We start from the raw sequence: 14,061 nt of genomic DNA, 5'->3' as shown, positions 1-14,061 counted from the left end.
GCTCTCCTGGGAGCAGAGGCAATGAGGTAGAGTGACGAACCACTATAAATGGACATGATGTGATCACTTGGCAGCATCTCTTAGGGCCTTCAGATGTAGTTAAGTAGCTGTGGTGAAGGAAAATAAGTGAGAAGTGAAATGACAAGATGGGAAAGTTGGCCTGATCTTGCATGTTAGTCTATATCTTGTTCCATTTATTCCATTTAGTAACAAATCCAAAAGATGCACTAAAAGGAGCTCCCACTGTTATTAAGCCACTTCACTGTGGTAACCATGGTCTCAACATGTTGTTCACTCTGTAGGTTAGCCTCAGCAGGTTATCTCCTAGGCTCACTGAAAGCTGTTCAGGGAAGAATTGCCTTTGACTTTAAGGGAGTAGGGTTTACTCCTTTAACTGTGGGCTTGCTAAATAGAATTATTCAGGCTCATTTGGTCTTGCATTATGGTCTTCCATTTTCCCCTTTGAGGAAAGAATGGAGGAGTACTTTCCCATTGTAGTATCCATTCTAACTTTTTTAAAAGCCAAAATGTGAAAGAAATGAATGAATGAAATGTGAAGGAAGTTATTTTCACAAAGTTCCTTGTTCTTTTATCAGAATGTTTTGGGTTTACTTTGTTGTGGGGAGGGGACTCTTGTTCAGGTCATATATGTTTTGAAATAGATTGCTGGAGATTAAAAACAAAAGTTGGTGAGTATTGCATTAAAATGTTGAGAAGCTACATAGACTGTTAAAATGAGTTGGCATCAGAATTATTTTTTTTCCTTTGAAACTTGAAGACTGTAACAAAGTTATGCGATAAGAATTTCCAGAAATGAAATGCTCAGTCTAAATCACGAAAACATGAGTTAACTGAAATAACAATTTTGTTTGCTAAAGTGTCATATGTAAATGACATTTCCTTGGATGATTTAAAAATATAAGTGTACTGACACAGTATTACCAACAAATTTATTCACAAATTACAGCTAGTTGTTAGCAAGTAGAAATATAAACAAATGAGGGTGTTTATACCTGTGTTGTTCATAATGAAACATTATGAAATATTTCAGTGAAAATGCCAGTGAAAGGCTGTTGCAAGTGTGGGGAAGTGCAGACTGAAGATTTTTGTCAGTGATAACAGAGGCTATGTCAGGAAAGGAGAAGAATCTAACGTAGGAGGGCAATGTATGTGGAAAAAGAGAATGTGTATGTAATGGGGGAAGGAAAAAAAACAAACAACAGAGGAGGTCTTTGAAGAGAGCTGAAACAAGAAAGCAAAAGACTGTTACATGAAGATGAACACATTTGAAATGGATCCTAAAATGCATAGGAAGCTCAAAGTCTTGTGGTTGTGCTCCTTTATGCACTGGCAAAAAGTTGGATACAATGTCTGGAAGGCTGGTACTTGAGATAAAAGGAAAAGAAAGTTCACAAAAGCTACAGTCAAGAGAGGGTAAAACCATGAATTAAAATTTCCGCATAAGTGGAACCAGGGAATTGGTGTATTAAGGCGACCACAGGATTGTGCCAGGCAACTTGTCAGCAACCACAAAGTTTTCACAGTTGCATCCATGAATTCAATATCCTTAGGGGAAAAAAAAAAAAAAAAAAAAAAAAAACAAAAAAAAAACAGATGTCTGGTCATGTTATCTGGTAAAGGGACTATGCTAAAAATTCAGTGATCTAAATTTAGAAATAATTAGTCCTAAACAAATGCATCTGGATAATCTGGATAGACCTTAGTGCTTCAGCCTTCACCTGTACTATTGAAACAGCACTGGGATTAATATACAGACTGATAGTCCAGGAAGGAGTGCATTATTCGATTAAAAAGGAAAAAGGGAGGGGAAAAGTCTGTCTGTTTGGATATAGCTTCTAGATCAACTCCTGTAGTGTATAGCCTTTCTTAAAATGTATGTTATTTGCTTTCTGTTATCTGTCAACAGCCACACTGGGAAGGATGCCCAGGGCTGATGGGTGCCATCTGTGTACGGACTGAAAGCTGTTGGTGCATCTCTGAACAGTCCCGTGCCTGCCAGCCCTGCAGACTCACGCCTGGTGCCTGTCCCCCTATCACTGCAGCCCCCTGCACTGGTGGCATCGTCCCAGCCGGGGGAGAGCACCAGCCAAATCCCAGCTCCTGCATGTTCCTATGTCCTGCCACTGCTTTCTTCCAAAAGGTGGTTGGTGGCTTCCCCAGGAGCAGCTGGCCAGACATGGGGCCTTCAGATGCTGTGAGAGGGGCTGGAAGGAGAGGAGGAGGACCTCAAAGGTCTGGCTGGAGGGTGCAGGCAACAAACAGGTGTAGCAGCTTGCTTGTGTTCAGGTGGTCTGCTTGGAAATGGTAACCTCTGAACAGCTACACAAAACCTGAGAGAAAGATCAGGCAAGACAGGCTCCTGTATGCACTTCACTTTGTGTGGAAGAGAGAGACCAAGGTTCTCCACTGGTGAAAGCTGCAGGTTGCAGTGACCCTGAGGCAATGCTGCCATCAACATACAGACACAACCTGTTAAGATTTTCAGTGATCTGTGTTTACAAAACTGGCTAATTATAAATTCTTCCCAGAACTAATTTCCATTTGTTTGTACTTCCTCATTTCACATGTAGCTTCTCTGTCCATCAGTTACTCTTGTTACATTATTTGGCTTGGGATGAAGGAACATTAAACATATTGAGGAATTTCCTTCTTTTTTTGTTTGGTTTTGTTTTGTTTACTTTTTGTATGAGAACTAAATAAGTCATTCTCCAGGGATACCCAGAGCAGAAATAGATACTAAGATAGTAAGTACACTTACTTGACATAGTTTTATATGGTTCACTTCATGTTTCTTGTTTAAAAGAAGTTATATCAGGATTTATGCTCTAGCTGACATTTCATCTTCTGAAAGTGTGCTTTTCAGATACTTTGGCTTGGATTCTAGACAGCTTTAATGGTCTTTATTTGGTAACTTTTCATCTGAGTAGAAAATAGGTGGACAGCACATTTAGCCAAAAGATTTATTTGTTAACAATTCATCCTTTCAGCTTCCTGTGTGAATTATCTTTAAACATGTTCAATGTGCCATTCACACAGTTCCATGTGCTATGACTAACCTTAATGATCACAAGCTTGCATGTTAAAGACCTGTACTTGTTATCTTCCCAGAAAAAGAGAAGGAAAAAAAAAAACAACACAACTTTTAATGCGAATAGTGCTCTGAGCACAATGACAGCTACAGTGAAATGACCCCATGCTTGTGATGTTTGGCAGCCTGCCCCAGAGGAATAATAATGAGTCCATCTGCAAAGGATCTGGCATGCTGGCATTTGTTCTTTACCATGCCTCCTTGCCCCATGCAAACTTGATTTCCACTGAACTTTCTTTACTTTTCCTTTTAATACTGATCTGAGGGAGGAGAAGGGGACTGATGAATGGATGTATCATCCCTGGCACCTTAACGCCTGTGGAAGTTCTCACTGTGCAGTCAGCGTGTTGCATGGCAGTAAGTGAGTCTGGTGAACCAAAGAGAGTCTTATTTTTCAGGAGGCCTGAAGATCCTAGGGAAACGCCCATTTAGTTGTTTACAGTGAGGTTGTATATTGTGAAGAATACTGCTCAGTGACTTGCAGGGAAGCCCCAAGTGCTCAGGACAAGCTACCAGTATCATGACAGTGATGGAACAGTGCTGTGTTTTGTATCTGTACTGCAGTGTGATGCTGGGCAGCAGTGCTGCAGGGTTTCCAGCTGTCTGGACCGTGCTGCAGCACTGGGTGGCACAGCTGGTGTAAAGCTGAAAGTTTGCTGAGGGTTAAAGGTTTCTGATTCTTCCAACATGCATTGTTACTCTATTTCATTCTGGAAATAGAAACGTCCTTGTAATTGAAGTCTGGAGCAATATACAATGTGACACTAGCCAGCCTCTCCAGATTCCCACCTGAAGATTTTCACGCTTAAGTAGAAGGTGCTCCAAAACACAAATTAACAAGTTCTCTCTGTTATTTAATATAAAATCACATATTAGTCTTCTTTTTATTTTGTTTTTATTTATTTATTTAGAAGAAGCAGTTCAGACATGCAGGCTATGAAATGATATTGTTAAAGGATCCTGATGCTATAGCTTCCAAATCAGGCATTTCTGTGACTTATGGGCAAATAATTCCTGGTCATCTGCAGACATGGGTTGTCAGTGGATTCTCTGGAACCTGGTGAATCAAGACTTCTTTCCCTCCATTAACTTCACTTGAAATGACCAACAGATTTGGAATTTATTGGAACCATTGGGGCCAATACATATACACAATTAGTAGGATTACGTAAGCCTCATTTTTTTTAGGAACTTTTATAATTAAAAGGAGACCAAAAAATAATAATAAAAAGTAACTGAATTAAAAAACAGTGATTCATTATTTGTTTTTCTTCATAATGTTACCCTTGAAAAAAATAGCAAAACATCTGTCCCCATAAAGGAGAATTTTTCCAGCACACTCAGCCTTTAATTTGGTTATTTTACAGATATCAGCCTAACTTCATGTTTTTTTCCATTAAATTTTCATGGTCTGTTTTAAAGAGCTTTGGACTCTTGAAAGTTTTCATTTTTTTCACTTTGAATATTAAAGACGCTAGTTTTTAAGTTTGAGACTCTGTCTGAGATATAGCTGTTCTTGAGACTCTTAAGGATATGCGTGTCTTCATGCAAGACCTACTAACAACTGAGAAAGGGTGTCTGGGACATTGCTGGGTTGCTGTGTTAACTGGTGTTAAACTTGTGTTAACTAGTGTAAATGGCTACCATCCCCCTAGACACTGCTGGTATGAAAAAGCCATTGGAAGAATAAATGTGTAAGGAGTGAAAGGCTGGAGGGACTAAGTAACTCTGGTCTTGTAGGATGTGGAATCAGGAAATCAACATCCTCTCTTGTGGGGACAACTTGCTTGGTGTCTGGGTTACTACATGTCATGGCTAGTCACACATCTAGCATATTCAGCAAGCAAGGTCAGGTTGTCATTAAGCATGTGGCTGAAGTGGCCTGTCAGTCAGTAGACATTTGGATGTGCATTACTGCTTAAAAGTTAAGAAGCACACGTTAACAGAGTTAACTTGATTAAGCTGCACCAAGAAAGGGCCTCTTGTCATCTCTGATCATCAAGGTGTGAAAGAGTCCTGCAGTTTAGGGCCCTATCAGGTTATCACTTAGCTCCAGGTTCCACACATGTTCTGTCAAGCATGTTCCATACATGTTCTGTTCAGCCTTGCCAGATGAGTTACAGTTTGGTCTCTTCTGCACTCCCCTAACTGGGGATGATGCCTTTGGAGTGACATATTTTGAGCACTCAAGAAAAGACAGTTGCTTTATTTACATTTGTTGTGGTTTTTATTTTATTTTATTTTATTTTATTTTATTTTATTTTATTTTATTTTATTTTATTTTATTTTATTTTATTTTATTTTATTTTATTTTATTTTATTTTATTTTATTTTATTTTATTTTATTTTATTTTTATTTTTATTTTTATTTTATTTTTTCTCCAGCCAGTCTAGGCTCTGTGTGATAATGCTGCCATTAAGGTTGGTTCATATTTGTTTTATGGGTGAAGTTTCATGTGACACCACATCTAACTGACAACCAAAGAAAAATCACCTCCTATTTTTCATCTATTATTTTTCAAATGTAATCAATACAAGAAGTCACTTTTGTTCGTTTGTTTGTTTGTGGGTGTGTGTGGGTGTCTCTGATAGAGCAGCTGAACCTCAAGAGTGACAATAGTATAATGCTATGGAAAACACTAAATAGGAAGTGAAGAACCAAAGAACTTACCACAAAATCTTTACAAAAAGTCTTTTCTTACCTGGAGCTGTAATTTCTAGTGGGTACTAGCAGTCATTAAGCCTATTTTGGGTCTCTGGCTTAGTCATGGTATGGAGGTGGTGAAGGCAGAGGTACTAGCAACAGAGTCTCCACTAATGAGTGTGAAGTTTACAGATTCAGTCTGGGAGTGGACAGAATGAAGATTTTTTTTTAAATAGTATTTGCTGTATATGTAGGATAATTCAATGTTAGCATAATTAAAAACAACCCATTGGATTACAGCCCAGATAACATTATTTGACATACTTCTGCTGTATCACTGCAGAAAGATGGAAATGAGTGTTGTAAAACCTTGGATACACCATCACAGAGTATGAAAAGCTCTTACTATCTGGAAGTTCTTCCTCTAATTATATTGTATGTTCTTGATGCATTTTTTATGTTGGAGTAGTAAAAACGCTTTTGCAACAGTAATGAGAAAGCTACGTCAGCATTTCCCTTGCTCTTGGGTCCATTATGTCATGTTAGCAACTGTATCATCGTATTCTCTATTGCTCATGCAGTGCTAATCCTGCTTAATTCACTAGCAGTGCTTGATTTTGCTGACCATAAAATATTTGTTCACAGCCTTGAGCAACCTTCACTTTCATGTTTTGCATTGCTTTGTTTCCCTCTTCACCCCCAGTTCCACCTATTTTTTTTTTTTTTACCTTTTGTGCAGACCAACATAAGGGAGAACTGTGTGCTCTGTGTTCTGCTTGTAGCTCTGCTTGGGGTAGGTGGAGAAACTCATTTGAAATCATGACCTCGTTTTCAGTAGATGGAGGAGAAATGTTTGGTTTTATTTTTTATTTGTTTATTCTTTTTCTAGTTTTGATTTTGGACTGTACGGGGAAAAAAAAAGTGTACAGAACTGGCAGCAGTCACAGAGAAGGTGCCTACAAATCTCAGATCATGTGTAGCATGGTTTAACTGTCTGTGTTTATGCAGTACACATACAGGCTTTGCCATCTGCTTACTAGTGGGATGAATATAATTCATCAAACATATTTTAGGTGAATACCTGTAATTTGTAGGAGTATATTTTTGGGATAACTGTACACCTGTTATACCATCTTAAAAATGAACTTGATGGTAATTTTAATATGCCTTGGGATGATCAGAAAAATTTGTTACTATGACTATTTTTGATTACTATTAATATCTTCATTTGATATAATAGAGATATCACTAGCTAAATTGATTTAATAGGAATAGAGAAATGCATGGGGGTAACCTGCAGATGTTTCATGCAGCTGGGCTGTTCTCCTATTAGAGTTTAAAAACCACGGACCTGTATTAAAGTTTGTGGAGACAGAGACATCTCAGAGCTAAACAGACCATGACCTCATATTGCACAGGCCTTGCCTTAAAGATCCTGCTCAAATGGGAGTAAAGCTGCAGCTTTGTCAACTAAAGTTTTTTCCTCCGATACAATGTCAAGGGGCAGTAAGATTTTAGTGCTCTGTTTAGATATATGTGTTCTGTTGTGCACTGTACTAATAGTACACTATAGAGTACAACACTAGAAAGACCTGGCAGTAAAACACCTTAGGCTCAGTTAAATTAATTGTGTGTTCAGTTAGATGTTGAAGTCATAGATTGAGAGAGTTGCACATGCTGGTTAACAATCCAAATGACTGGAATATGAATTTTGCTAGTTTCCCTATGACTTGGTCATTGCCATATCGTCTTAGCCAGCGGTTCTATAATTTTGCTTTTTGTTTAAATTCTTTAAACAAATTGTTTAAATTGTTTAATTGTTTAAATACAGTTTCAAAAGTGTCATTTTTTTTTGTATATGCAAACATGTTGCTGGATATTAGAGAGTGTTTGGGAACAACCATTTGCCTCTTTGAAGTTGTTCTTCATTGAGGTCAACAGTGCTTCTCACAGGAGAGGGCTGGATGACTTGTAGAAAGTGTTTATGGCTTGGGGATGTGAATTATAAATATATGCTGTACTAGGTTGGAGGAGCTTTCTGTTTTAGCCTGAATTACTATTTCCCTCATACTTGAACTAATCATTGATTTACATAGAGAAAGCATTCTGCAGCATGAGCACTTTTAGTACTGAAACCACAGGTACTATGTATACATGTAAGTATTTAGACAGTGAAGACACTGATGTTGTATTGGGTGAGATGATTTAAGCAATAAGCAAGAAGAAAAGTGAATCTCTGAACAGGGTATCTCAGTGCCAACTGCAGACAGCAAGAGTTAAATCAGTCATCTGCATTTTTTATTGCTAATATAAACACTTTAGCAATGCTAATCAGTGGTACTGATTTTCTGTTTTGATTTTCCTTAATAATTAAGCAAAAGATTGGGAATGCAATCAAGTTTTACACTAGGGGGTTCATGCAAATTATTATTTTTTTAATTTTAAATTTTGTTAAATGTATCCAAAAGGAAAGTTACTGAAGTTGAGAAGAAGAAAAAAAGAAAATACAGTTTATAGTCTGCATAATCAAAGTGCATATTTCTAATGAGGGAAATCACCACTTCGTTGAAATTATTAACTGAAAATATAGCTGCTTTTATTCCATCTTAAACTGCTCCACATTGACGACACTGCTATGCGGTGTTTGTGCACAGAAACAGTTATAGACCATGAAATGTCCTTCAGCAGCCATGGTTTTTCAAGAGGGATTTAGCAAAATGGGATCATCTCTGTGTCCTCAGATATCTTAAATATAATATTTTCATTTTTTTTTGGTGAGCTTTTTATGTTGACTTCTGAATAAGTGCTTGTAAAGTAAGACTATTACATCTCTTTATTTTCATGGATAAGTGGACTTTTTTTTTTTTGTCTTAATTATTGGTGTGTTTTACTCTATTCTGTACTGCAATATTTAGAGTAAGACATTTCTTTTCCTAGTTATTTTATTTTGTTAAAAATATGTTATTTTTGTTAAAAAATATTTAGAAGATAAAATTAGAAGTTATTTTTTTTATTATCCTATGGATTACACTCAATTATCTCAATTTTTGGTGTGATATCAGAAACCAGTATTAAAATTTGTGTGAAAATGAAGATAAGAGGTCAAATGTTTCCCAGAAAGGGACGTTTGAATCATTACAGGTTACCTTCTGCCAGCTTTCATTCTGGCAATTTTGAACTAATGGTAGGTTAGATTAAAAGTGTTTTGGTATGCAAATGAAATCACTTGCTTGAAAACTAAGATAGACCCAGTCAAAGTACTGTGATAATCTTTTAGATTTTTATGTTATAATAGTAACTTTTTTATGAGCAGAAAGCTTTTTCTGTTTGGGAATTGTACAACTGGCATAGAAGGGGATATTTATGCAAACTATACTGGGAATTCAACTTAAAAGAGCAGTAACGCTAGAGAATAAAATGTGAGACTGTCTGTTAACAATTTAAAGCAAAGTCATTTAAACCCTTCCCCTGACTGATTAATTTGCTTGCATGGGAATTATTAGTTAGTAAAAGGCACTGTGCCATTTTTAGCAAGTCCTGAGCTGACATTGTAGCTACTAATAATGATGTTTAACATCTTGAAGAACTGAGGAGCATTCATGCATATATATATAATTTCACGTATACATTTGCGTAAAAGAATAGCACACAGACACACACGCACCCATCACAGAATCCTATAACACTGCTTTTTGCTCCTCTGACATCCATCTCTCTGCATTACGCTGCTGCGTCTCCCCAGAGAGGCACCTGGGTTTGAGGCACTGCCCCGGTGTCGGAGTACAGCCTTTCCCGAGCATCACCCCCTTGGTGGCCCAAGTATACTCAGTGCTCTGGCATCTCTAGGGATGTGCAGTCACTGTGTGATTTGGGGGTGAGCTTTTCACAGATGGTGCTACGTGGATTAAAGCTGCTTGAGGTGGGGCTTTATCTGGGGTTTTTAAGAAGTTGGTGCTGCTATGCACTTAACCAAAATGCTAATGGTGTAGCATTTTGGTTAAGTGGTCTTTAGGCTTTCTGGTGGCATGTTATCAGCAAAACCTTGAGCAGAGGTGTTTCTACGCTTGTGGTCTTGAGCAAGTGCCAATCTGTTTTAAAACTGCAGCTCTGTTACCTGGTATGTATGAGCCATCTCTAAACAGACTGACCCTGGCCGCCTGCAATGCGGTAGGACTTGCTGGCTGCCCTGCTACTTGCATTAATTACTCTATTTGTCTTCTTCTACCAGAATGGGCATGTATTTGCTGCCACTAGGCATGCTTCATGTGTTTCTTGAAGTACCTATTCATATATATCACTAAACCTTTGATTTTATGCATAGCCTAATAAAATGAGTCAATGGTTTTGGCTCCTTTATTGTTTATGTAATAATTAATGTATTTTATATATATATATATATATATATATATATAAATATTTTCTTACAGGTCACCTTTTTGAAAAGATGGTTCTTAACTCCTTTTTTGGCTTTCCTGTCATATTCCTGTACCATTGGGTGGGGATAACTTTATCTTTGAACCTTGAAGATCCAAATGTGTGTAGCCACTGGGAAAGGTAATAATTTCTTTTATGTAAGACTTGACACAAATTCTGATTGTAAAAGTTTTGGTTTGTTTTGCTTATTACATTTTAATTGATTTATAACTTTCAGTTAAATAATGATCTGGGAATAAAATTTGCATAACCATGTGGGCAAGGTATGTTCATGCATAACTAAAAGACTATTTCACAGTGGGTTAAAGTGCAGCCATCTTTGCAGTAGTGGTTAGGAAAAACACAACAGTGGCACCAGTAATATTACAGAACTGTCTAGGGACAAGAAAGAAATCAAAAATAGCTTTTTTCAATTTAAGTGAAAAGGAGCTTTTACATATGCAAAATATAATTAGCCATATTGGAGTTTGGCCAAATTTGATTATGCTGATTCTTTCTTTTTCAACATTACTGGAATCTAAATTAAGATTTTTTTTTTTTTTTTTTTTGATGAGGTTCAGAAATTTATAACATGCAGCTATAAATTCATCAGTTTAGTTAGTCCAATTGTTCACCCAATTTCAGGTTAATTGCAAGTGGATTGCTCACAGTGGGTAGGAGAGGTTGAACCACAAGCATTTGTTGTAGTTTTCTTGAGCAAAGATTATAGTAGTGAAACCAGCCTGAATGTCTCATTATTATTATTTAATTAAGCCCATGACTGATCAGCTAACCCCTGAGACAGTCTAACTGTTCATTTGAGACCATAAGTATTTCCTCCATTGGAGGTAAATTGTTTTTTATGTTTAGTTTCTGGAAATGCTGCTGAGCCACTGTACATATATTTGCAATTGTTTGGGCTAAATCTTTGTAGAGGAATTTGAAACTTGTATTTAAATTTCTATGGTCTGTATATCAAAAAATGTACTTAAGGACTTCCCCCAGCCATTTATTTTAGCTTATGTGCAGCAAAGGTCAGAGCAGATTCTTGGTATGCAATTTGGCATATACGAAATTGTGTATATGAAGTAATTACCATACTAAATACCTGGTTACAATATTCAGGCACAAGACTAGATACCCATGGTTAGGAAAAACACAACAAGCCTGATACTACTCCATGTTGTGTATCATTTGTTAACTGTTTTTATCCATGTAAGTGTTTTTTTGAGGGAAGAAGCAGCATAGTGAAAGCAACATGGAAAAAAAAAAAATATATATATATATATAGAACATAATGTATTTTAAAACAAAGTAATTAAAGTCTACAGAAGAGAAAATACACTCATTGAGTGTTTCCAGTTTGTTGAATGAACTGAAAGATCTGTGCTGTGTCTCAGAGCAGGCAGCAGGGGAACATAGCTACGAATGAGTAAAACCAACAGATCCCAGTTCATTGCTGCTGCTGTCACTGGCAGCACTATATCCTTTAAATAAACCTACCCCGCCCTGTCATGAAACATTCTTTACAAATGAACTGCGATCACAGCAAGAGCGGATGGGCTGAGCATCGTGTCCAACAACAAGCGCAGACGTTTTGTCGGGCTCGCTCTGACAGCTGGAGAGATTAGGGATGCTTGCCTCTATATGGGCATAGGGAAAACAGGGAGCAAGTGCTGGGCAGCGACGAGTAAGTAGATCTGGACATGTTTTCTCTAAGTGTAGGTGATGACACTAGGAGGAGGAGACTGTGGCTTTTACCCTGTAGTAGGTGCTGAGGGGGTCAAAGTGTGAGTAAAAGCCAGACGGGCTGTGCACTCAGCAAGTGTTTTGACTATTCCCAGGAACCAGCACTACAGCAGGAACGGACCACACGTTCCCATATTTTCTAACCCCCTTACGCAACCAAGGACTGTCGGACTGCCAGCACAAACAGTCTGTGCGAGAGTTTTCTAGGGTGATTCAATATTTTTCCCTTCTGCAGCAGGGCTGTGTTCCTCTGGCCCCACTGACAGCTCTGGAGGCTCTGGATTTTCACTATATTCATAATTTGACAGGCAGAAGTAATAGGTCTTCAGTATAGTACTTCTGACCAAAATATAAATAAATAAAATAAATAAGTAAATAAAAATCTCTGTTCAAAATTAGCCAGAAAACAAGAAAAAGTACACATTTAAGTATTTTATAACTTCTGATTGCTCAACAGGCTGTTGGATGGTACAGTTGTCCTATCTGTTTTCAGTAATTATTATGTGGGTGTACTTCTATATTAACACCCACCTGTATATGTAAGTACATTGACAGACCTTTCCACTACCGATGAAGATGTTTTATTACGGATACAGCTACAGTTTTTAAAAATATATATATTTTTTTCAGAAAATCCTGTGAGATTTTTCTGTTTTGTATGACAAAAGAATAAATATAATCTTGTCTCTTAACTAGTTCTTCAGCTCTCCAGTGATGTTTGTAAAGCAGGAGAAAATGTGCCACACATCTCATTGCCTTGCTGCTTCAGTTAGCTGCTCATTCGAGACAACAATTGCTTTTAGAATTTAAATGTAATTACTTTTCTTTAAATGTCTAGTAGTGCCATTTCATCAAATGTATTACACAGAGACATGATTGCTTTCTACATGTATGTTTTTCTTCCCTCAGTGGATAAAAACCCTTTCAATCCATATATTCTATTTTATAAAGTTAGCTGGTTCATATTTAGCCTAAACTTGCACTTGCTGTTTTGTTGCATATGAATATTTTGTTATTTTTTATACCTTTATTTTAAGCATTTCCTCATGAATTTTAATACATATTTTATGCCTCCCTTTTTAAAGAGGAAATTAACAACTAGTAGCGTTTAGATAGTAGTTAAAAACAATAGCAGACTATAATAGATCTTTTGTAACAGACAGCATTAGGCTGAAATTGACTGAACAACTTTGTTTGTGAGGGCTTATGGAGCACCTTTTTAGCAGACTCCTCACCTTAGAAAGCAAAGAAGTATTTGTCAAAGCCATGACTGTCTATTGCTAAGTGTGCTATGACTGTGTGTACATCCAGAAGTTACAGGATATGCCTAAAAGGTGTGCCTTGTTATCTGTTCTTGTTATGTGCCTTGTTATCTGTTCTAACTACAGCTACTTACTAGGACTTTGTTAAAGACTTAATAAAATCACTGTATTGTAAAGGACTTGCTCAGTAATCTGTTCACTCTCTCTCTCTCTTTTTCCCCAGTTATTCAGTCACAGTGCAAGAGTCATATCCACATCCTTTTGATCAAATTTACTACACCAGCTGTACTGACATCCTAAACTGGTTTAAGTGCACACGACACAGGTGATGTATAATTGCTAAATTGTCAAACTGCTGATATTGTAGATATGTGTAGAGACCTTGTGTCTGCTAAAATCAAGCATGGCATATAGGATATTTCATTTATAGTGACTTATTTGTGTAGCACTGATTGTCTGAGTCAACTGAAAAATGTCTGATCCAAGCAAAGTCACATATCTGTAATTAGCATGTCAGGGTATATCACCCTACTGAGGGCTGACAGAAAAAGAACAGGTTAGGAAAAAAGCATGCAGTGCATGAAGTGCAATTCTCCAGATCCTACCAGGTGCACTTGTTCAAAAACTTCATGAGACACTTTGCTGCTTTGAACCTTATGTTCTGGGGAAAATGTGTGTTACTTGAAAAGGAAGTAAAAAGAAGGTTGGAAGGCACATCTGGAGGTTATCTGGTTCAACCCCTATGCTCAAGCAGAGCCACCTAGAGCAGGTTGCCCAGGATCATGTCCAGGGCAACCATATCCTTAGAGATATTCAAGACATCTTCAAGTGTCTTAACTAGCACTTCTCTTGTCTTAATCAACACTGTCCCAGAAACCAGACTC

At 37.3% G+C, this 14,061-nt stretch overlaps 1 protein-coding gene across 1 annotated transcript in view; it reads left to right on the top strand.

Moving 5' to 3' along the window:
• MEGF10 (multiple EGF like domains 10) overlaps window positions 1–14,061 on the top strand; it is a 103,046-nt gene that overhangs the window by 16,124 nt on the left and 72,861 nt on the right. Inside the window, exons 3-4 of the mRNA XM_084505324.1 lie at window positions 10,181–10,307; window positions 13,401–13,502. Coding sequence (XP_084361450.1) covers window positions 10,198–10,307; window positions 13,401–13,502 — 212 coding nt within the window. The 5' untranslated portion in view covers window positions 10,181–10,197. The remainder of the gene's footprint in view (window positions 1–10,180; window positions 10,308–13,400; window positions 13,503–14,061) is intronic.

This window comes from Aythya ferina (genome assembly GCF_964211825.1).
Source record: "Aythya ferina genome assembly, chromosome: Z".
In the NCBI taxonomy this organism is placed as follows: Eukaryota; Metazoa; Chordata; class Aves; order Anseriformes; family Anatidae; genus Aythya; species Aythya ferina.
The sequence above is the reverse complement of the archived record's forward strand: the minus strand, read 5'-3'. Positions and strand labels throughout refer to the sequence as shown.